Here is a 24,940-nt window from a genome sequence, read left to right as displayed (position 1 = left end):
GTTACGCAAATAACTGACGGAGTGTAACATTCTACAAGCCAATTGAAATCTTCAATCTTATTAAGCAAGCTTCTAGCATTTAAGTTCAAAAGAGTCAGTTTCTGCTTTTCTTTCTGCTCATTTCTACCTTTCTGCTCATTAACGAGTCACTCTGTGTCCCTAGGCACTGCAGCACGTGCAGCCTTGACAAGCCTTTTGGAAACATCATCCCAAGTGTAACGAACACTGTCGACTATCAGGGAATCGTATTGCAACCTATACTTATCTGCTTCTTTGCGGATATCAACCGAGTTGTCCCAGAGAGCCTTCCTAATGTGCCGTACACGCGCAGAAAAGTCTTCGCTAATGTGCGTATCAGATCCTTTTAGTTTTCTGGCGTTTTTAAGGATGGAAAGCTTGGTTCTAAAGTCTAGCAGTTTAAAAATGACAGGTCTCGTCTTTTCAGTTGTTTGCTTGCCAAGCCTGTGACAGCGTTCAATACCTTCACATTGGATTCCAAGTTTGGAATACAGTAACTCCGATACAGAAGCCAATAGCCCCTCTGAAGTTTCATTTGATGGTTCCCTCAAGCCATAGATGATTAAGTTATTCCTACGGCATCGGTTTTCCAGGTCATCATTTTTGCGGTCAAGTTTGGTAATGACATCTTTAAGATTCTGAACAGTTATCTCAAGATCATGAACACGCTGAAGAGCGTCGTTAGCAGTTGAAGCCAACGCCTCTATGTGCGTAATACGCTGTTCAAAGGTAGCCATTCTAGAGTTGAGCGCGGAAAGCTCTGCGCTGATTCGTGCTTGTCCAGCTAGCAGCTCCGTTAGCATTTCCTCTGACTTTGGGCCTGGATTTGTCTCGACATCGCCGGTCAGTTGCAACAAAATTCTTAACGAATGCAGTAGGCAAGAAAAAATACACACAAAGAGCTGAGGGTCTGGCAGCAGCAATAAGAAACGATCATCGCTCCTATAACATTTGAAAGCGTATTTGTGGCCTACGTGCAAAATGAAGCACACGTGTTTGCAAGAACCGTTCGCCATGCCGCTGCCAGACCCACTGAAGAGGATTGGCCGGTGTGTTGCTTTTATATCCCGTCGGGTCCGTGTCGATGACGTTCCGGGGTTGTGCCATGCGTGGTCGAGACAAGCGAGATCGACGGAAGATGAGGTTATGGTTGCATTGCCATCTATCGGTTGACAGCAGGAACTGAATGGAGGGCCCGTGAGCGTGCATTTTCTATGAAGGAAGCTTGAAGAAGAAGCATTGCTCAGGAAGTATGGTCCAGCGATGCTTGCGGCTATCTGCAAAATGAAGCACACGTGTTTGCAAGAACCGTTCGCCATGCCGCTGCCAGACCCACTGAAGAGGATTGGCCGGTGTGTTGCTTTTATATCCTGTCGGGTCCGTGTCGATGACGTTCCGGGGTTGTGCCATGCGTGGTCGAGACAAGCGAGATCGACGGAAGATGAGGTTATGGTTGCATTGCCATCTATCGGTTGACAGCAGGAACTGAATGGAGGGCCCGTGAGCGTGCATTTTCCATGAAGGAAGCTTGAAGAAGAAGCATTGCTCAGGAAGTATGGTCCAGCGATGCTTGCGGCTATCTGCAAAATGAAGCACACGTGTTTGCAAGAACCGTTCGCCATGCCGCTGCCAGACCCACAGGTCTGGCAGTAGTGCGCAGCATGGAAGCGCACCACGGGGATAGCGACCCTGCCTATGCTGAACTCGTGGGTTGGACCCACACGCGACGGACGACCTGGCAGTAGTGGCCCAGTCCACTACGCTCGGTGGGAGGGCTTTCGAACCCGAGGGTGACCAACCCTAAATTGGATCGCAGAGTACATGGAGGTCCTCGGAAAGGTTCGTAGTAGCGACCACAGTACAGATATTCCGCTTTAACTGAGGACGACGACCGTAATGTTAAAACAATGAACGATGATGTCACAGCTATTGTTACGGAGTGCGCCGTAGAAGTAGGTGGTAGGATGGTTCCGCAGGATAGCGGCAAGCTATTTCAGGAGACGGAAGATCTGATTAAGAGACGCCAGAGCTTGAGTGCGCCTAGCTCTACTGAGAAACTTAGAACTAGCAGAGCAATCAGTTAGCAAATAAGCACAAGGCAGCCGACATAAGGAAGTTTATTGTGGAGAGAATCGCGCGTGCTCTAAAAGAGGGAGGTATCCTAAAAGTGGTGAAGAGGAAATTAGATATAGCAAAAACCAGATGTATGCGCAGAGAAGGCAATATCATTAGCAATGTGGATAAGATAGTTCAAATAGCCGAAGAGTTCTACTCAAATCTATACAGTAGCCAATTCAATCAGAACGTTAATGAGGAAGATAGTAGCGCACAGCAATGGGAAATCCCGCCTATAACGAAGAGGACGTAAAGAAAGTCTTAGGAGCAATAGAAATGGCTGAAGCAGCTGGTGAGGATCAGGTAACAGATTTGTAGATGGACGGAGGAGAGATTGTGCTAGAAAAACTAGCCGCCCTGTATGCGCAATGCCTTGTGACCTGGAGAGTACCAGAAATTGGATGAACGCTAAGATTATCTTAATTGATAAGAAAGGAGATGTGAAGGCCTTGAAGGATTACACACTGATCAGCTTACTGTCCGCTGCCTACAAAGTATTTACTAATGTAATCGCTAATAAAATCAGAGAAACCTGAGACTTCAATCAACCAAATGATCAGGGAGGCTTTCGTCAAGGATACTCGACAATAGACCATATTCTCTTTATCAATCAGGTAATAGAGAACTGCGCAGAATATAACCGGCCCCAATATATAGCCTTCACTGATTACGAGAAAGCATTTTACTTAATGGAAACCTCAGCTCTTATGTAAGCTATTCAGGTTGCAGAAGAGTGTTATGTGCAGATATTGGAAAATATCTACAACGACTGCGCAGCTGCCATTGTCCCCCATAAAGACAGCAATAAAATTTCAATATTAAAGAGTGTCAGGCAGGAAGACAAGATCTCGCCAATGCTATTCACCGCCTGTTTACAGGAGATATCCCGAGGCCTGAAATGGGAACAGTTGGGGATAAGAGTTAATGGAGAATACCGAAGTAATCTGCGATTCGCTGATGAGATTGCCTTGCTAAGTGACTCAGGGCATGAACTGCAAAGCAGGATAAATGAGTCAGACGGGCAGAGCAGAACGGTGAGTTTATTACCATGCAGAAAACCAAAGTAATGTTCAGCAGTCTAGCAACGAAACAGCAGTTCGCAATTGGTAGCGAGGGGCATGAAAGAGTAAGGGAATATCTGTGCTTAGGGCCGGTAGTGACCACTGATTCCTGTCATGAGAGGTAAATAACTAGAAGGATAATCAATCAATCAATCAATCAATCAATCAATCAATCAATCAATCAATCAATCAATCAATCAATCAATCAATCAATCAATCAATCAATCAATGAATCAATCAATCAATCAATCAATCAATCAATCAATCAATCAATCAATCTTTATTTTGCATTTTTAGTACAAATAAAAATGCAGGGAGTGGGGACAAAAAGCTGCTCTGAGGCCAGCTTGACTGGGTCCCACCCCCTTTACATGGCAGTTTGTGCAGCAGTTATGCATGAAATGTTGAATGTTTAAAAGAGAACAATTCACAGCACATGCGATTTTCGCGCAGGAAATGAATAATGTTACAAATGCAGTCTTGTTACAATATAAAAAAATACAACAAAATGCAACAAACACTCGCGTGATAGCAGACCTGAAAAATGACAATGTTAATGAACAAACTCGCCTGAATATAAGGGAAAAGAAATAGTAAAGACAAATGGACACAACTACAGAATGAGAATCAGAATCAGTCTTTATTTCTTGATACATATTTAAAGTACAGCATATTATGCAGAAGGAGGTCCCGAAGTCAGAGACTGTAATGGGACCCCCTGATTAAATAGATCTAGTAAAACATTTAACAGCATACGACAGATCAGATAACTATACAAAACAGAATATACACGTATGAGATACAATTAAAGCAGACACATGGGAGAGAAATAAAAGCTATTAAAAAGGACCACCGAAACATATAAAGTTGTACATAACTAAGCAAGCTGATGTCATACTGAATTATGATGAAGATCATGAAGCAGTGCAAAATGCATGTAGGAAGAAATGAAAACAAATTAATCAGAATTAGTGCTAATTGCTAAGTATTGATTTAGGTAGGACAATATTGTTATTGAGTGCGAACCGAGTTATGTTGGCGTTTACAAGATAACACTGTGGTATGAGAGGAAGAGCGATTAGATTGTTGACAAGTTTGTACATGAGAATGCCAAGAGAATATCTAAGAAACTGTGATACGGAGAGGATGTTATGATCCTGAAGAATGAAGGCTGCATCAGTGTAATAAAAACTGTAGGTAAGTATACGAATGGCTTGATTTTGAATTATCTGCAATGATCTTAGATGAGTAGCATACGTGGTTCCCCAACATACTATACAGTAACTGATGTGATAAATGCGTAATATAAGGATAATAATGTACTGTTAGAAAAGTACGAACGAGCTTTAATAAGGATTCTCAAACCGTATGCCATTTTTTTCTTTATACTGGTTATGTGTTTGTGAAACTTTAGATTGCTGTCCAAATGCACACCCAGAAATAAGGCGAAATCGCTAGCTTCTATTAGATACTGACCGATTGAGACAGGAGGAATGGAAAGTGACTGCCGTTGATGCGAGCTGAAAACAACGAACTTCGTTTTGCTAGAATTGATGGAACTGAGTTGATTGCACCAAGATAGAAGATTGTCCAGGTCATGATTAAGTTTTGATCTGAGATTTGTAACGCTTGAATCTGAGGTATAAATTGTGGTGTCGTCAGCGTATAATAGGGAATTGGAGGAAGCGAGGCACTTTGGTAATGTGTTAATATAAATAAAAAATAAGAGGGGACCCAGAATAGAACCTTGTGGCACACCTGAGTTTGTAAACACAACACAACTGCAGTCAAGTAATTTTCTTTATCCAAGACAATCTTACTGAATATCGTTCTGCTGTCGTTTTGAGTTGTACTGGGAAAGCGCATGAATATAGGGAAATGATCTGTGATGTCTATTTCAAGCACGCCAGCTTCTGGAAGGGATAATAAATTTGTCAAAGCATGATCAATGAGTGTGTTACTACCAGAAGTGGAGCATCGAGTTGGAACCGTGATGATGCACTCAAAACCAAAGCTATGGAATGAGCTGCTGTAGTTTATGCTATCAGGAGCAGAATCATCAAGAAGATTGATGTTTATGTCTCCTCTGGGATGAAACGACGTGTTACAAAAGCTCTGTTTTTGGTTATGAAGATGGTTGAAACTGTTAAACGCCATGAAACTGGTTGATGAAATGAAGTTTTATATTACATTTAGTGGCTCTTTGCAGGTCGATTTCCATCATTAATAATTTGTTCAATAATCTCGGAAGGCGATTTTCGACGCTATCTAGCCCGTGTGTTAGCCTGGTGAATGGCACGTGCCATGTTCCTTTATTCCGAAATACATACCCCCTGTCAGGAAGGCTTTTTAAACTACATAAAGACAAAAATGCATTGTTATTAGTTTTTAAGCTATGTTTATATCTCCTCGACAGGTTAAAGTCATATAATATTGGAAAGGGTATAATTTTGTACTCATAATAGGTATTATGTAATTGGCTTTCACTTGGAATGTTGACTACGTGACGAAGGGCTTTCTTCTGCAGAGAAAAAATCTTATTTATGTTTTCTTTTGATGTTGTGCCCAATAAAAGTCCGCAGTAATTTAGTTGAGCATAGAACAACGCGTTATATATTAATAGCTTAAATTTCAGTGGTAAAATATAACGAAGCCTCCAGAGTACTCCTGATATTTTGGCAAGATTGGTTAATATGTGATGCACGTGTGAGTTCCATGATAAGTGCTGATGAAATGTCACACCAAGTGTCTGCTTCTGAAACCACTTCGATAGGATTATTGCCGATATGAATGTTAAAGTTGTAGATAATTGGCTTCTGATAAGATGTAAATAGCACAGCTTTGGTTTTTGAACTGTTGATGTGCAGGGAATTTCTATTGCTCCATTCGTATCAGTTTTGTAGTGTCAAATTTACGTTATTGCACAAATCACTGGGATTATCTGACTGAACAAAAATACTTTTGTCATCGGCATAAACAATAAGTTGTGATTCCTCGGCTATATTCCGTATATCATTTATATACAAGTTAAAAAGCTGTGGCCCCAATATGCTGCCCTGAGGAACGCCTTCATTGAAGTTCATTAGAGAAGAAAAATTGTTATTTATAGCAACGCATTGTTTTCTGTTTGAAAGATATGACTTGAGAAATTCCAAGGCAATGCCTCGAAACCCATAAAATTCTAATTTTGCTATCAGCGTTTGGTGATTTAAGCTGTCGAATGCTTTTGTGAAATCTATGAAAATGCCCATTATTAATTTCTTAACCAAAATGACTTAAGGATGATTTCTTTTTGTGTTAGTAAGGCTAACTCTGTGGACATACCTTTCCGGAAGCCAAACTGGAAAGGGGAAATTAATGAATGCTTATTGCAGAATGAGTCCAGCCTCAGCAATACTAACTTCTCAAGCGGTTTTGAGAGAACGGGAAGGACAGATATGGGGCGATAGTTTGAAAATGCGTTTTTATCGCCTGATTTATAAATAACAGTCACTTTAGCACGTTTCATGCTATCGGGAAATACACCTGATGACAAACATATGTTGTATATGTGATTGAGCACAGGCAAAATGTAGTCTAAGACAAACTTGATCGGTGTAATTCTAAGACCATCAATATCTCTTGTGTTGCTATTGCTTAGTGATGTAAAGACCAAACGTATTTCATTCTCAGATGTTGGATAAAAAAAAGCGGTATGTTCGTTACGATTACGCAAGTAGCTCGTCACACGTTCATCATGACCACTTTTTACTAAGTTAACAAAATAGGAGTCAAATGCGTCTGCGAGTTGAAGGCCCTCGAGTTTTTCCGTTTTGTGTTACTTGAATACCGTAATTTCTCGATTTATTGCGGTTCATGATGGTATTTAGAGCGCGCCATAGCTCATCGGTGCGATTATTTGCCCTGCCAAGTAAGCTGTTAAAACAAGCCTGCTTTGCATTTCGAAGAAAGCGCGTCACGAAATTTCTGTACTTTTTAAAATTAGCGAGGTCTGCTGGGTTCCTATTTTTTATGAATTGCGCATACACGGACGTCTTCTTACGGATCATAGCAAGGCATTCGGCCGTAATCCAAGGCTTCCGTACTTTTTAGGTTTTTAACAATTTTAATTTTGAAGCAATCCCTGTAAACGCGTTTGAAAATATCGAGGAAAATATCATATGCCTAATTTGCTTGGCGAGATTGGAACACGGCGTCCCAGTTTGTTAAGGACATTTGAGTCCGAAAATTATCAAGCGCATTAGGAGATATGTCCTCAACTGTGAACGCTTCTAGAATAGCTTTTCTTTTATTCTGAGTATTAGCATTCCAAAACATATATATTGGCAAGTGGTCGCTTATACTAGTCGCAATAACACCAGCATTTATATCGTCTATGTAACGTTGGGCGATGAACATATCTACTAGTGATTCTGATTCTACTGTGATGCGTGTTGGCTCTGTAATGACGTTCTTGAAGTCGTGTGACTCAAGGAGTAATGTGAAATCCTGCGATGCCGTACTATGTTTCAGGAGATTAATATTTAGGTCCCCACCTATAACTAGTTTTAATTGGTTGCTATGGACAAAAGAGAACATGTTTTCCAGGAACTGGTAAAAGGCATCTAGATTTCCAGAAGGTGGGCGGTATATAACTGTAAACATATTGGAGCCACAAACGACAGAAAGTGCCTCATAATTTTCATTTGAGACTGAAAAAGCTGATAGTAAGCTTGCGGGCAAGTCGGCTTCCACTAGTTGTAGTACTCCTCTACCGCGTTTGCTTTGCCTATTTAAATAATAGGTAGTGTACCCAGGTAGGGTCATGACATCATATTCAGTTGTAAACCAAGTTTCAGTTAACATTACAATCTCAAATTTAAAAGAGAATTCATTAAGAAATTGCGATGTGTCATCGTGCTTATTCCTTGCTGATTGTACATTACAATGGAAAAAACCTAACTTCCCCCCTACCTGGGGAAAAACAACGTCATGTGGTTCAATCATGGCGGGCTTAGGAATAATGCACGTTTTGTTGCCGCGAGAAAGAACAGATATAAGGTGGTAGGAATATCGGGCACACGAACACTTTTCATCCTGTGATCAATTTTGGCGGGGCGTATTTAGGTTGCCAAAAATGGATTCTATTGAGTGAAAGCCTGAATGACTAGGATGGGCTGAATGGTATTCATGAAGCAAAAGAGTGACGTTGCCGGACAAGCTTGCGCATGTAACTTTGGGAGTGATAACTGTATCTGCTCTTCGGCTTGGGCCAAAACATTGGCCTGCAGTATATGTAAATAAATAAATAAAGAAGTGGCCTTCCCGTCATGAGACCATGATAACAAGGGTAACAAGAAAATTCCGAAAACACGGCAGCATAATCGCGCAGAAATGTTTCCATGACTGATAAGACTGAACTCCGAAATCATTTGTGGCACCCGGAAGTTGTTTAAATGATCTTGGACAGGTCAGACATACGAAAAATTTTAAGCAATGGCGAGTTTTCAGCTTTTCGTGCAAAAATACGGCCGTTTCGAACCCAAACAAATTTCCACCCAACCTCGCGTTTTCGCGCCACCGCGCTTCCGAGGAACCTTTTCAGCTGAGGACACAGATGCTCATTGACATAGACGGTGTCAGAAGTGTCTAGACCAAGGTCAGTTCCCACAATGTTAGCTTTACGAGCCTTTTCCAAGACTGCGTCACGTTTCTTGCGGTGTACAAACTGGACAACAATGTTTTCATGGCTGGACTTTTTGGCAACTGGCACACGGTGCACAATTTCGATGTCTGATGCATCGATTGGAATGGGGTGAAGCGCATAAGGAATGTCCTCTCAGATCATGAATGGCAGTTTACCAATATGTCTCAAGAGAAAACTGTACAACAGCTGTATCTTACCTGTACTCATGTGTGGGGCAGAAACCTGAAGGCTAACGACGAGGGTTCAGCTTAAGTTAGGGACAACGTAGCGGGCTATGGAAAGAAAAATGGTGGGTGTAACCTTAAGCGACCGGAAGGGGGCAGAGTGGGTGAGGTAACAAAGGCGGGTTAAGGATATCCTAGTAGAAATCAGCAAGAAATGGCGGGGGCCGGGCAGATGATGCGAAGGCAAGATAACCGCTGGTCCTTAAGGGTAACCGAGTAGATTCCAAGAGAAGACAAGCGTAGCAGCGGGCGCCACATAGTTAGGTGGGTGCATGAGATGAAGAAGCCTGCGGAGATACGGTGGCCACAACTGGCAAGCAGCAGGAACAATTAGAGACACATGGGAAAGGCCTTTTCCCTGCAGTGGGCGTAGTCAGGCTGATTATGATGATTAAAGTGGTACAAGAGCAGTCTTTGGTGCGGCGGTGCACCAATATAGGGACTCGCTGTTGGGAAGTTGGCTAGCCCAGGCCTACTCCGTGCACGCCTGGGGAGAAACTCTTTGGCAAACCGAAAACTTCTTACCGAAGCGTTGGCCCTGTGGTAGAGCATCCGCCTCACATTCGGGAGGATCTGGGTTTGATTGCCTGTGCCGCCGGGTACTCACCGGTTTTGTGATGGGTACACGATTTCCACTAGCCTGGCGGTCGGCTTTTCTGGGATCGAATACTTGGAAAATGGGTGTTGGACGAAGCCGTTGCTTTGACGAGGCAGTGATTTATTCCGCCGACAGGCAACCCTAAATCCGCGACGTGCGGTAAATGCCCACTGTGGCCCTTATTTCTGTTGCCTCTTCAAGCTCACAGTGACGGTATTCGAAGGCGCAGGCTCCTTTTCCAAGCCCTGCAGCACTGCGAAGCCGAGCAACAGGCCGGGGTATAGCTTGTTCCCATTTCGATAAAACCGGTGGGTAATAAGCCGGCAACGGGAGTTGAACCCACCACCTCCCGCCTTCTCACTGTCTCGCGTGAGAAGGCGGAATTCGCCCGTGGTTGCCGTGGGACCCTGCCCGGAGGTAATTACCCTAGGATAAGGAAGGTTGCCGTTAAAGGAGGCCAAGACGAAAGAAGGAGGTTATTGCGATGGTGTAGGAAGGCATATCACGGTAACCATCCGGAACGTGGTTATCGTAGAAGAATGAGGAATGGTAAATATGCGGCAGTTGCTGCGGAACGCGCCGCCCGACGAGAGGATCATCAGTAGCGCTGCGCTTCTGGAGCGGCTGTCTTCACAGCAGACCTAGACAAAAAGCGACTGTGTGGAAAACTTAAAAGAGCGCACTAGAACTGCACAGGCGTGAGGTCGCTCTCATATCGCGTACCAAAATATATCCTATAGTACAAATAGCTTAGCAGGTGCTGCTCAATTTCGCGTAAACCAGTGGTAACGCTCCTGTCAACTTTTAGTGCTAAAGCACTAATCCGGGGTTTCAGAGCCTAGCAAAATCCTCTTGCGTTTGTCTGTCCGAGAGCAACGTGGATCGGCCAAATTGCACCCGTAGCACTACCTCCCATCCCAAGGCAGAGGCTCGAGAAGAGCAAAGTGGATCGCACGAATTCCACCTCAAGCCAACGACACGCCGCTTAACCGCTGCACCATAGCGCCAGCAGTGGTATCAGGACTCCCAGAGACCTATGAATGGAGAAAGACCATTCCTGAATGTATGGATACTTATTTGTCAAAAGCGTTTTGATATACGGACGGGACACAAAACACGACGACATATGCGCTTAACTTTGTGTTTGTATTGTAGTCTTGTGCATAATAAATGCATGTACCATGAACGGGCTAATGCTATTGGCTCAAGAGCTCACGAGCGCGGCAAGAGTTGACCGGGCCCCTTTTGGCCCTGTGCTCGCACCACGCGGTGGGTCTCTCTCTTCGCACGCCACAAGGACATGTAAGGAAGCCCACTGTTGGGCTTTGTACTGACCCCGTGCACGGAAGGATTTAAGTCAGCACCCACAACTTCAACTTTATTCCAGAAAATCGCCAAATCACTGCTTATTTACACTATAGACAAAAACGCACCTTGAACACGAAACTGAACATATGTGGCGGGCGTTAGTGGGCGTTTGCCTTTTGCGTATTTAAGCAGGGTGCATAAGCAGTGGTTTGGCTTCCTTCTGGAATAAAGTTGATGTTAAGCGCTTATGTTGTCTGTTTTGTGATCCGTCCGTGTAAGCGTTGTTGACCAATCCGATGGAGCAGCAATTAGCCCGGCAGCTTGCCTTATTCATGTCTATATGGATACGCCTTACTATAGCATTGGATACGAATGTTGTAAACATTCTCATTTTCTTGTTCTACTGGCACAAATTGCTTGCACATTGTATTCAATTTTCTACCCGGTGTTATGATCGTAGTTCTGGTCACGCGGGCCGAAGGAAACGACAAACGAGAACTGAACAAAGACAACATTCCGACGGCTGCAGACCGCATGCCCTTTGTCTCGAAAAAAAGGGTTTCCTCTATCGCACCTGCTCGCAACTTCGACGGGACGCTGGAGGACTGAGCCCTGCGCGACTGCAGCTGACTCTACTACGGGCTACCAAGAAGTACCGGAAAGCGCTGCGGGGTCAGGTCATCATGTTCTGACATCGGCATTCGTCTCCAAAGGGGATGCTGACAGCGCGTAGCCTTGCTCGTGCATTGATGAGAAAAACATGTGACCAGCTGCACACCGTGGGGAAGTCACTCTTTGTGATTCCTGTGTCTGCACGACGTAGATGGCACCCTCTTCTCAAGCTTAACACGTGATGGGGGCGTGTTCTCTGCGGATAGAGTTCGTGATGATCTGCCACAGTGAACTTGGACACTCCTTCCTCGGCAAGCACGGCGTTCAACTAGGGATTTTAAGGAAAAAAAACCCCTGTAAAACTCGGCGCAGAGGACGGTCAAGGGGCCCTCACATCATGTAGCTTCCCGTCATCGGGACTCTTCGAATGAGAAGCACTCTTAGTTGCTGTACGTGTACATAATGTAAAGTTTTCCTTGCCTTCCTCGTAACCCAGTCTCCGATCATGCTCGTCCCATCACCGGTCCGGCCATGCTACCCGAGTCGCAAAAACTGTTTGGCAGCGGTGAGATCGTCTGCGTGGTGTCCTGGCTCCAGTTTTGGTGAGTGTATCGCCTTATGTCCTTGAGTATTGCCAGGCTTAGCATTTGTGCTGCCCTTCCTGATAGTGTACGTTGGTTGTAGTAGCCTGGTCGGATTTGATTCCTTGCTTTGCATCAACATCCTTGACAGACTGGCGATCACATTACTAGCGAGCACTTAAGGGCAGTAATGAACTCGCGAAAGCTGCGTAAGATGGAACTGATCTACTTATGTGAAGAATTACGGATTGATTGTGGGTAAACATGGAAGAAACAGCAGGTTATCAGTGCGATAGAGAACTTTGGTTTTCAGGAAGAGGAGGTAGTGGAGCAATATGAGGAAACAAAAAGAAAAGAGGAATTACAGGAACGAAAAAGAAAAGATATACAGGAACGAAAAAGAAAAGAGGAATTGGAATTGGAAGAACGAAAAAGAAAAGGGGTCAAACATAGTTGCGCTTTTGAAAAGACGGGACAAAACAGGGACGACACAAACTTTCGTGTCGTCCCTGTTTTGTCCCGTCTTTTCAAAAGCGCAATTATGTTTGACCATGTTAACTACCAACTAGCCCAATTTGAAACCCTCTTAAGAGGAGTTGGAGGAACAAAAGAGGAAAGATGAAGTGGAGCTAGAAATTCACCACCGTATCTTGGCGAATCCCACCACGTGGGCATGTGCCATGTTTACTAAGGAGAAGAAGAAGAAAGCGACTGGAGGTGACGCCAGCTGAAGCTCGCCAGGAGCAGCAAAGGCAGGCACGGCCTCTGTGGTCGGTGGTCAGTTATCGAAGCCGCCCAAAATGATAGACCTTCTGCCACCCTTCTAAATGGGCGAAGATATCGCGTTGTTCAATGTGAACTCTGAGCGTGCGTGCGAAAATTGTAACTTTCTTCGCACAACCTCTCCTCAACACCTCTTGACGGTTCTGCCATGTGAGGGTGCCGACGTGCTTGCTGGGCTAACAAAGGCGGAGGCGAATGATTGCGAATAAGTGAAAGCAACCTAGCTGAAAAAGTACCGCCTGTTGGCCGACGCCTACCGTCGACGGTTCAGAACTACGGGGAAGCGGCCTTCTGAGTCATTCCCAGATTTTGCCTACTAGCTGAAGACAAATCTGATAGAATGGCTCAAGGCTGCGGAGGTTTATGATGACCGTGGCAAAGTGGTTGAACAAATCTGTCTAGAACAATTTTGCTACTATCTAAATGAGGAAACGCGGCTCTGGGTGCAAGACAGGCCTGAAAAGAAAAGCTTAGAGCGTGCCGCTGAGCTCGCAGAAGAGTTCCAGGCCAGGCGCAAAGCAGAAAAGGAAAGCTTGCGGGCAGCAACAAAACCTTACAGCCCCGCCGCGGTGGCTCAGTGGTTAAGGCGCTCGGCTGCTGACCGAAAAGACGCGGGTTCGATCCCGGCCGCGGCGGCTGAATTTCGATGAAGGCGAAATTCTAGAGGGCCGTGTGCTGTGCGATTTCAGTGCACGTTCAAGAACCCCAGGTGGTCAAAATTTCCGGAGCCCTTCACTACGGCATCTCTCATAGCCTGAGCTGCTTTGGGACGTTAAACCCGAGAAAACCAAAACTATACCTTACAGGGAGTTCGGAGGCGCCCATTGCGGATCAGGAATAGAGCGGCCCCGCCGAGGGTTGAGAAAGGGGCAAATGTGGGGGACCGCGAAAAAGGTTGCGTCGGTAAAAATGACGCAGACAAAGAAAAAAAGAGAAGGATCGTGCTAAAGCCCTCGAGGCGAGGAAACCGGCAGCCCGTTTCCGCTGTAACGAACCCGGGCACATCGCCAGTGGCTGTCGCAGGTCTAAGCTGGTTTTTTGCTCACTACTCTCGATGGGGAAAATATGCGCCTACTAGAGCGGTACATGCGCGAAATCACAGTGAATGGGCGATGGTGTCGCGTCCTGTGCGACTCCGCCGCCACAATGGATGCAATGCAGTCTGCGCTCGTTTCACCGCAAGATTCAACTGGCTTGTTCGCGTGGATCCGGCAGCTGACTTAAGAGGACCGTGTCTGTCTGCTTGTCGCGCGCCATTCAGGGCCCGTTTGGGATGCTGCATACCGAAGCGTCGGTGTCAGCTACCTTGCCGGAGCAGTGCCCGTACCTTTTTTCAAACTGCTCGGAGGACGAGCTGAAGAAGAGGGGCCTGAGCTACGGCGACTACTCCGTGCACGCGCTGACGCGTTCGAAAGCCCGCGAGATCACGGCCCAGTTGAGCCCTGAGGGAGCCGAAAAGAATAAATCAGGTGAAGGAAATGCCGCGGTAGATGCAGGGATCATGGCTCTCGCGGATGAGCTGCCTGCCGCGCCACTAATTGAGGACAGTGACGAATTAAAAATTTCCCTAGTGCCCCCTTTATTAGATGACTTTCCCGAGCTGATTTAAAGTAGACCGGGAGACCATCACTGCAGAACAGGAAAACGACGCGACTCTCCAAGAATTGAGTGATCATGTCAGTGAGGGGTTGGCGAAAAAAATCGTTCTCAAGCGGCTGCCATGAGTAGTCTGGGCAGTACAATGAAACCAAAGGCGTGCCACACGATCAGCTAGTGGTGCCACAAAAATATCGGGCTAGCCTCCTTAAGCTGTGTCATGGAAGCGGCTGGTCCGGCCATCTCGGCATCAAAAAAGCCCGGCTTTTGAGAGAATTTTATTAGCCCGGGGGTTTTAAAGATGTTGAGAAGTTTGTGCAGACGTGTGACACGTGTCAAATGGTGGGAAAATCACAAGATAAAAAATTCGCTGTGGCTTAGCTTGGTTAAGCCCGGTAATTGCGAAAGCAATATCCGTACCTACGCCATGGTACAGCTGGTAGTGTAGCTGGTGGTGGTGCTTGTGGTTAGACTTGTGGTGAAGCATCGGTTATACAATCCAATCCAATGCAATCCAATCCAATCCAATCCATTCCAATCCATTCCACTCCTATCGAATCCAATCCAATATAATCTAATGTAATCTAATCCAATCCAATCCACTCCAGTCCAGTACAATTCAGTCCAATCTAATTTAATCAAATCCAATCCAATCCAATCCAATTCAATCCATTCCAATCTATTCCAATTCACCCCATTCCAATCCAATTCAATCCACTCCAATCCAATCCACTCCTATCGAATCCAATCCAATGTAATCTAATCTAATCTAATCCAATCCAGTCCAGTCCAGTGCAGTTAATCTAGTCCAATCCAATCTAATCTAATCCAATCTAAGGCAATCAAGGTGAAATGAAAGTCAATGGTGGTCACCGGCCGCGGCACGGCAAAGTCGTGAAAGTGCAAGTAGTATTGCTTTCGCAATAAAAAATTCAGGAGGGCACTTTGTTGACCTAAAGTGCGGTGAGGCGAAAACCTCAAGCGCAGTGTTACTGCTTGTTTCACTGAAGCGTTGTTAAGATGTTAGGCTTCGCCTCTAAGAGTCAAACGCGACAGCGTCTTGCAACGCTGCCAGGGAGTCCACAGAACGCCATCGCCCGCACGTAATGGGGCGTATTCCCTGGGAGAGAGTTCGTGATGATCTGTCACAGTGAACTTGGTCACTCCTTCCTCGGCGAACACGGCCTCCAATTAGGGATTTTACGGAAGAATATAAAACGGCGCAGAGGACGGTCAAGGGGCCCTCAAATAATGTAGCTTACCGTCATCGAGACTCTTCGACTGAGCTCTCAATTGCTGTATGTATACAAAATGTAAAGAGTTGTATGAAGTTTTCCTTGCCTTCCTCGTAACCCAGTCTCCGATTATCCTTGTCACATCACCGGTCCGGCCATGCTACCCGAGTCGCAGCCTCGGGGAAAGCACGACCCTGACGTCGTACCTGGCTGCAACTTTCTTTAGCCGATGCGGGAATCCAAGTGTATTTAAAACTACTTGTTACACAGAAAACAGCGCAAAAACACAACAGGACAAGGACGAATCAGAGGATAAGCGGTAACCGGACAGGACAAGCGGACAAGCGGCAGGACAGCAACAGGACAAGCAGTATCTTTCAACTTAGCCACGGGTCCGGTGCACTTCTGAATCACCAAAAGAAAAGAAAAAAAAAACAGATGAAAACTGCCACGTCTCGTCTGGGCAATGAAACTTAGCTCTTGACAATGACACAGACGGCGTGCTGACACATTGATCGCCTGTCCGTGCCACTTCCACGATTTCTCTAGTCAGGCCGTTCGGGTGACGGTACAAAATGATCACCTTTCATAGAGGGGTTGGCAGGGTGGCAGTGTGTTATGCTCCTTTCTACAAAGGGCAGCCAGCTATCTGTCTGTCAGAAACTTTTCAGCGTAAAACGCGGCGTCGTTGCTGGCGTGTGGAGAAAATCCGGACTAGGCGAGAGGGTCGCGCCACACGTAAGGCTACGTCTGAATAAAACTTTCAACAAATTAAAAAGTGAATAAAACATCAAATAAAGTAATTAAAAGGTCGCAACATGACTCCAAAGTCTTTATGAGATCCTGGGATGAAATCTTCATGAAGTGCGCTGAAAGCAGAGATGTCGGTTATTAAATGGGGATCGAACCTTTGACTAGGTAGCGAGACGGATACGCTGTGCCAGGCTATTGAGGCGCGTTTGTTCACCTTGGTTAAAGGGGTCTTGGTAAAACAGTTGTGTGTATTCCCGACACTGTCAAGACCTGCGAAGTGCAAGGCCGTTGAAGGGAACCGTTAAATCTACCGCGTCATATTCTTAAGACAGAGTCTGAGTGTCTCCCAAATTTTTATGTTGTGGTCTAGCAAACACACGTTAAAAAATCCGACGGTTTGGCCTAGTGCCGTACACATGAGAGCGGAGTTTCGAGCACAACGCCACCCATGGAAGGCGCGTAGGCATCTCTGTTTCTAATGATGCAATCAGGTTACCGCGTTCGCATTGGGCAGCTTAATTTGCACAGACTGAACAGCTTTTAGGAACCGTAAACAACACCTTGAAGCCAGTTCTTCGCCGTATACCTTGTTAAAATTGTGAGAATTCATAAGTAGATGGGGAATAACCGGTATCTTTTGCTTTTGTCTTTTTTTTTCCTCTCCGGCTCACCCTTGCTTCTGCGATGCAGGCTGTCGGCGACTGAGATTACATGTTTCGAGTTACCCGCCGCCTCCAGTTTTTTTATTTTTTTATTTACATAATACTGCAGACCTCATGTGGTCCAAGCAGGAAGGGCAGATAAGGCATAATTACAAACGCCATAAGTTATTACATAGGCAAAAGGTTTACACATGACACAAATGAGGAAATACACAATTCAAAGGAAATACATTACACATCAATCTGCACGCAAGCATTCATTTCTAAGATTATTTTCAAAATTAGCACTTGATACAATATGTTCGGGCAGTGCATTCCAATCGTTTATTGTGCGCGGAAAGTAAGAGTATTTAAACACTTTCTACTCTATGTTGGTCAAATGTTTAGGGGAAACCCCCAAGGTGAAGTAGATTTGTAATAAGGGAGTAATTACTCGTTAGCATCCACCCAAGCGCAGCCCTACGGCTACAAAGGAAAGCTATACAGCTTTCTCAGAAACTTCGCAGTTAAAGAAAAATTCGTCCTGGTCCGGGGTTCGAACCCGGGACCACCGCTTCAGCGGAGCAGTCGCTCTACCCATTGATACAACCGGGGCGGCACGCTTATGGTAGGGCGAGAGAGAATTGATCAATAACTCGAAGTGGGAACAGTGTTGGTCAAATGTTTAGGAAATCCCCCAAGGTGGAGTAGATGGAGACACATCATTATACTTGGAGACTCTTTAGGCTTTTAATAGACTCCACTCAGTCTAAGACTACCCAGAGACACGCCCTCACCAAACTCATACGTTCTTCCGATATATCTCCACCAGACCTCCTCCAAGAACTTCGAAATCAATACTTCCCCACATACCCTTCTGCAAACCACCCTGAATATGCAGGCCCCCCTAACGACTAGCTTGACCAACCTATTACAGAAGCAGAGGTCCAGGCTGAACTCGAGAGGCTTAACACGTCCTCAGCCCCCGGCCGACGGGGTACATAACAAAGCTCGCAGGAATCTCGACGCACAATCTATTGCTGCACTTACAGAATACTTTAGTGAGTGCTGGCGACTGGGCACCCTCCCATCGCAATGGAAAGAGGCGAGAGTCATCTTCATACCCAAACCTGGCAAACCACTGCCACCTCTAACCTCAGACCCATCTCCCTTACATCTTCTGTTGGTAAACTCATGAAGCATGTAATCCAGAGTAAGCTTTGCCAATACCTAGGAAGCAAAAATCTCATGACCACTAGCATGTTTGGATTTCGACCAGGGCTTTCCACACAGGACGTCTTCGTGCAGCTAAAACATCACATTCTCGACTCACAGACCTCCGACACCAAAGCTACCCTAGGGGGTGGATCTCACTAAGGCATTTGGTAACGTAACACACTCAGCTATCCTAGAAAACCTTTCCAACCTGGGAGTCGGCGCCAGGATGTACAACTACATCCGAGACTTCCTCAGCCACCGCACAGCCACGCTTACCTTCGGCGACCACAGCCTGTCAGGGATCACGCTGGGAGCACGAGGTGTGCCCCAGGAAGCCGTCCTCTCCCCTATTTTATTCAACATAGCACTTCCTGACATACCTCAACCGCTACCTCAAATTCCCGACATCCATTTCATCCTCTACGCCGACGACATCACATTCTGGGAAAACCATGGCAGTGATACCGAAATAGAAGAACACCTACAATTGGCACCAACAACCATCGACGCATATGTACGGGAGCGTGGCCTCACCTGCTCCCCTTCAAAATCGGAGCTATTCCTCTACCAGTCGAAGCAACACGATTGAGTCAATGCACCCTTCTCCCTCACCCTAGGTACCCATCCCATCCCACTAGTACAAAAAATCCGCGTGCTAGGCCTAGTTCTCCGCTCCCAAGGTGCGCACGGAGAAGTCATAAACACGCTTCAAATACACGCTCAACACTCAACTAAACTGATTCGCCGCATTACGAACCGCAGGGCTGGCCTACGCGAGCGAAATACCACTCGCCTCACCCAAGCTTACATCATAAGCCGCACCATATATGCCCTCCCATACCTACCCCTCAAACAGAAGGAGAGAGATCGTGTAAATGCACTCCTACGTAGTTGCACGAGAACGGCTCTACGTCTTCCCCCCAGCACATCCAACGACCGACTTTTCAAACTCGGTGTACACAACACCTTTGAGGAGTTAATAGAAGCTACCTTTACGGCACAAATATTCCGTCTATCCAACTCAGAGGCTGGTCGTTCTTTATTGTACCAGTTAAGCCTTGCCCCAATTACAGAGCCTACCGAGGAGGTCCCCTTTCTGCTACTCTCCGGTCTAGCCTCAACGTAACCCTCATCCCCAAGAACATGCACCCTGAGCGAGACAGGGAACGCAGAGTAGTAAGGGCTTGGGCCCTCCACAAACAGTATAGCGAGGACCACTAGGTGCCCTACGTGGACGCAGCGGAATATACGACAGGCTCCCGTATGGCCCTGGTGGTAGCCGACAGTAATGCATAGCTGCTAACCTCCAGCTAAATCATGACCAATTCGACCACAGAGGCCGAAGTGGCAGCCATCGCGCTCGCTCTCGTTTCTACATCTGCCACAAAAATTATCTCTGATTCCAAATCTGCCATTTTAAATTATGCCAGCGGCTGCATATCCAGCACCGCTGCTCGTTTACTACTCTTCTGGCACCCCCGGCGCCTCATAACCCTCATCTGGACTCCAGCACATGCTGGCCTCCCTGGAAACGAGGAGGCTCATTCCCTAGCCCGAGGTCTCAGCGCTTTTTCCGGTCCCTTCTTCGTTTCGCCTTCGGGCTTCTTTCGCGCTGTTTCACCCATGTCACAATGAACCAACTAGCCCAGAAAAAGTTCTGCTCTCATATTGCGGGCAGGAGTCGAGCCGCTTTTAAGGACCTCGGAGCGCCTGCTCTCCTTCCGTGATATTCTCTCGTACTACCGAGACGAACGAAGGGAATACTCACCCCCAGCTCCATCCCTCACCATAGTGCAGGCTGCACATTGGCGACAACTACAAACATGGACTGCTCCATACCCAATACTGCTGCATTCCCGATACCCAGACGAATTCCCGTCATGATGCAAACTTTGCGGCAAACCAGGACACTTCTTACACACCCTCCTCACATGTCCCACCTTCCCTCATCCCCCCTCACCAACCGTGGCGGAGTCTTACTGGGAGTCTCTTCTGACCATCTCGTCCGCTCAAGACTAGCGCCGAATCATCTCCAGCGCTCACAGAAGGATTGCGCTCCAGGGGCTATCCTTCGCGTTGTAATGGTGCCTCCTCACATTGAGGGGACATCGCCGCCACGATTTACATCATTGACTAAACGTTTTCACCACCCACCACCGTCTTTTGTGCGCTTGATCTACTCAAGCTATGCACAAGCTTCCCCAGAACGTGTTCTACTGCAATACCCAAGTCCGCGTTTGTCCTGTCCTTTCCTACGCTTCTGTTTTGCTGGTCAGGCTGCAATATTTTTATTTATTTTATTTATTTATGAATACTGTCAACCCTCATTTGAGGGTCACTACAGGGAGGGAAAGTGAAGAGACAAAGAAATGCACATATAACCATGAATGAACAAGCTTCTTTGAGCATACAATACAAGAGAGCATTGAAACGCAACACAGTTCACACCACTGTAGAACCACCTGCTATACAAAAAGCAATATTGGACAATCAGTTACGCGCCCATCTACAAGAATCCCATGCCTAGACGGAATCCCCAAGTGCATTCAAGAATGCCGCTACACCTGTAGACTCAGCAACGTGAGCGGGCAGTTTAATTCCCGTGCTCAATAGCATCCGGAAAGAATGAGCAGCGAAAGACGTTAGTTCGTGTCAAGTATGGCCGAATTGCTTTGTGGTGGTTAAGGCGGGAGCTTAGTCTACCTGGAGGCTGCAGATATTTTTCTTTATTGATGTTAATTTCTCCGTGAATGATTTGGTAAAGTATTTTTAATCTCTGCCTTTTACGTCTTTTTTCTAATGTTTCTAGACTACATGAGTTTAACATCTCCGTTACCGAATCTGTTTTCCTGTATTTTCAACAAATAAATCTCGCTGCACGTCTTTGAATCTTTTCTATTTCCGTTGAAAGAATCTTCTGCCGAGGAGACCATACTACAGATGCATATTCTAGGGAAGGCCGGATGAGAGATTTGTATGCTAAAAGTTTGACATCTTTCGTTGCTCTCCCCAACTTTCCTCTTAGAAAACACAGTTTTCTATGTGCCACCGCACAAACATTTTCGACATGATTGTGCCAACTTAGGTTGTGAGAAATTGACACCCCCAGATACTTGAATGTACTAACATTAACCAAATCGTGACCTGCAATACTGTACTGAAAAGAAATTATATTTCGTTTGTTAGTTATATGGGTAAATGTGGTCTTATTGAAGTTGATTTTCATTTCCCATTTCTCACACCAAAGAGCAAAAGCCTGCAGGTTTTGGCTAATGTTAATCTGATCTCCTTCACATGTGACAGGTGCATAAATGAGGCAATCATCCGCAAATAGTTTCAGTTTAACAGAATTTCCAACTGCACATACTACGTCATTGATATAAACTAGAAATAGCAATGGCCCCAGCACAGAACCCTGTGGTACACCAGAATACACATCCAAAAAGCCAGACTCGCAATTGTCAACACGTACCGCCTGTTTGCGTTTGGCCAAGTACGCTTCTATCCATCTAAGGATGTCTCCATTAATGCCAGCCCTTCGCACTTTCAGGAGTAATTTGTCATGAGGAACCTTATCAAAGGCTTTTTCAAAATCTACACAAATAACATCAATCTGTCCCCGGTCATGTATAGCTTTAGAAAGGTCATGTATTGTCTCAATTAACTGTGTCACCGTTGAAAACCCTCGACGGAAGCCATGCTGACATTCAGAAAGTAGTCCATTTGTTTCCAAAAAAATGATAATATGTTTCGCAATAACATGTTCCATTACCTTACAGCAGATTGAAGTAAGTGACACAGGCCGATAGTTGTTCATAAGTGTGCGATTGCCACTTTTAAATACGGGTATAACAATGGCAGTGCGCCAGTCTTGTGGCAGATAATGAGTTACGAGTGATTTTCGGAATATAATTACCAAGTAGAAGGACATCCATTCAGCATACCGTTTCAAGAAGCATGTAGGTATTCCATCCGGGCCGATAGCTTTTTTTTCGTCCAATTCTATCAGCTGCTGAAACACGCCGCTTTGAGTAAAGCTGATAGCATCGATAGACGTTTCACGAGAATGTGCTTCGTCGTGTGCGTCGCTTTGGCTCGTGTTTCTTGCGAATACAGATTGGAAATATTTATTGAAGTGGTCGGCCATATTCGTTTTATCTTCGTTTTATATGCATTTTCAAGGCAGCCACCCTCCAGCTGTGCACTCCTTTGCTCTCACCATGGACTTCTTACTTCCACGTTAACCCTCTTACTTCTCCGTGGTTGCCACACTCCGGTTACGTTTACTAATACAGTGACGCTAAACGCAGACAACGGGCCTTCAGCGCTGTCGCTGTAAAACTAAGCCCTCACATCCACCCTCTACTAAAAAGAAATTTCCCGAGTCCCAGCATATGACTGTCCTTTTCCTACTTCCGCTGGAGGGCTGAAGCAGCGAGCAGTGGCTTGGGCGGGGTTCGGATGCACCTTGTTGCTGCATGCGGCGTAGGTGAGCGATGCGGCAACTCGCACCTGACAGGTGTCGTCCTCAGTGTGGCCGTCCCCTGGCGCAGGTACCCGGACAGCACGAGCTCCTTCCGGCAGCTGCTGGCTGAGGAGGCGGCTCGCCACGCAGTGTGCACGAACGCCAGCTTCTCCCCGCTGGTGTGCCTGCAGCAGCATGTTGAGGCGGCAGAGTTCGCCCGGCCCGGATGGCCTCGCTTCTTCCCTACGTTCGGAGGAGACCTCCTCGAAGAGCCGCCCAGCCAGCTAGCGACCAGGGTGCAGGTGGGGCGGTCGTCGGACGACCTGGCATACTCGCAATGAACTAGTAGAATTATAAAAAAAACGCGAAAAAAAAGAATGATTTTGCGTTGTCTACTACAGTTTCGAAAGAACACTGTCTCACCATCTTGAGTAGTTGTAAGTATGGCATACCTTGCAGATAAGGCGTAGCGCTTTTTAAAATGGCCCGTAGATGCTGGAATGTGCTCTTTGCTATTCTTAAGATCTATTGCCTCCTGAACACGCCTTTCTCTTGTCCCGCTTCTGTTCTTCGTGCAACGGAGAGTGCAGGTGTGACTCTGTCTGCTTTCCCGGCTTGAGCCACCGCAACCAGCCGCTCATTTTAGCTAAACTTGGTGCTTTTCGTGTTGGAGAGCGCACTTAGCTGCTGTCGGTGTTCGGCTCGCGCGCTCTTCAACGGGCTCAGTCCGTCCGGGCTGGCTGCCTTAGTACGCGGCCTATGGCTCAACCGGCTTAATTGCACGATCAAGGTGGCAGGCTTGTAACGAGTGCGGTAGGAACGATTGGTTGATGGCAAACAGGACGAGTTTTAAGACGAAACGAGCTAGAACGCGCATCGCGAAAGGCTGCGGCGATAGCCTGGTGGTCTACAGCATCGGGTAAAGAAGGTGTTCTGTTTCAGCCGTCAAAGGACTTAAAGCTTGAAGAAAGATTGGATTTTGCTAGGTACTACTGTGGCGGCTAAATTCGGTAAATTTCGAATAGGTGCAGATTCATGTTTCTTTTGTTTAGTTCCGTACGATCTTCTCCTGAGTTTGCAGATAAATGGAGCTAAACGTATTTAGTGTCTAAACACTAAACACTAATAAGCCTATATGGGAGTAAAAAGAGAATAAGCTGCCCTCTAGCACACAAAGGGCAGGGCATGCTGCCCAAGTTCCCGAGACGATTTCGGTGCCTAAGCACGCTCGCGTACGGAATATCTACTCTTGGCGACGGAGGTATATTCCCACAGCAAAGCACTGTAATGCCACGCATTTAGCAACGGGAGGAGGCTCTTAAACGCGGCGCCAGAAGTGTAGAGATTCGCAAATGGAGGAGATTGAAACCTGGGCCAAACTTTTCGAAGCTGCAGAAACTTTGAATATTTTGAAGAAGGAATTTGTTTTCTTTGTATTCCGTATCTTTAGTCATGGTAATCTTCTCCAGGGTTTCGTGAACATATCCTGCCTCTAAAATTGGCTGCGCTAGAGGAGCAGTACACAGCAGTACCGAGGAACTTGCTAGAGGACAGCGTTCTTCCTTTTTACTCCTCCGGAAAAAGAAAAAAGGGTGGTTTCCATGGTCCATGCAACACTATTTAAATTTCATATAAAGGCTAGGAACACCAGGAAAAGTGTGATATCGGAAGGAGCGGTACCTGCATGAGAAGCAGCGTCCGCAGGCCTTCAACAGGAACACCGGCGTTGCATACAATAATAGTGGAGGGACTTGGCTAATCAGTGAGTGGTTTCGTTGCAGCGCGAGCGCCTAGGCAGTGTCGTCCCAGAGCGAAGTGTGTGCGTAGCGGAAGCTCCGTTGCACATGACGGGAGAGGAGGCGACGGCCGGCAAGAAGGGAGCGCAGGGCCCATCCCCGACGGAGCCAGCCCGTGAGCAAAGTGGGGCAACTCAGAGCAGCAGCCGCGTGTTTCCGGCAATTTCAAATTCCCGGGAGAGCGACCACGGCCCGCTGATGAGGAGGAGGGGGCAAGGGGAAGGAAAAGCTTGGGAGGACGCGGCCGGCA

The 24,940-nt window shown here is 46.3% G+C and overlaps 2 protein-coding genes across 2 annotated transcripts in view; one reads left to right on the top strand and one right to left on the bottom strand.

Annotated features, from left to right (window-relative positions):
* Nucleotides 1-24,940, top strand: part of LOC149367653 (acetylcholinesterase-like) — a 176,860-nt gene that overhangs the window by 128,090 nt on the left and 23,830 nt on the right. The window contains exon 5 of the mRNA XM_089575250.1: nt 22,983-23,196. Within this exon, the coding sequence (XP_089431376.1) occupies nt 22,983-23,196 (214 nt within the window). The remainder of the gene's footprint in view (nt 1-22,982; nt 23,197-24,940) is intronic.
* Nucleotides 30-20,219, bottom strand: LOC149367654 (uncharacterized). Its single transcript, XM_089575793.1, has 2 exons — nt 20,198-20,219; nt 30-1,075 (listed from the first exon to the last, which is right to left on the bottom strand). Exons 1-2 carry the CDS (start codon nt 20,217-20,219, stop codon nt 147-149), a joined length of 951 nt encoding a protein of 316 aa, XP_089431919.1. The 3' UTR covers nt 30-146.

This window comes from Amblyomma mixtum, chromosome 1 (assembly GCF_055824585.1).
Source record: "Amblyomma mixtum isolate Tamu chromosome 1, ASM5582458v1, whole genome shotgun sequence".
Lineage (NCBI taxonomy): Eukaryota > Metazoa > Arthropoda > Arachnida > Ixodida > Ixodidae > Amblyomma > Amblyomma mixtum.
Note: the sequence above shows the minus strand (reverse complement) of the source record. Positions and strands in the feature narration are given on the sequence as shown.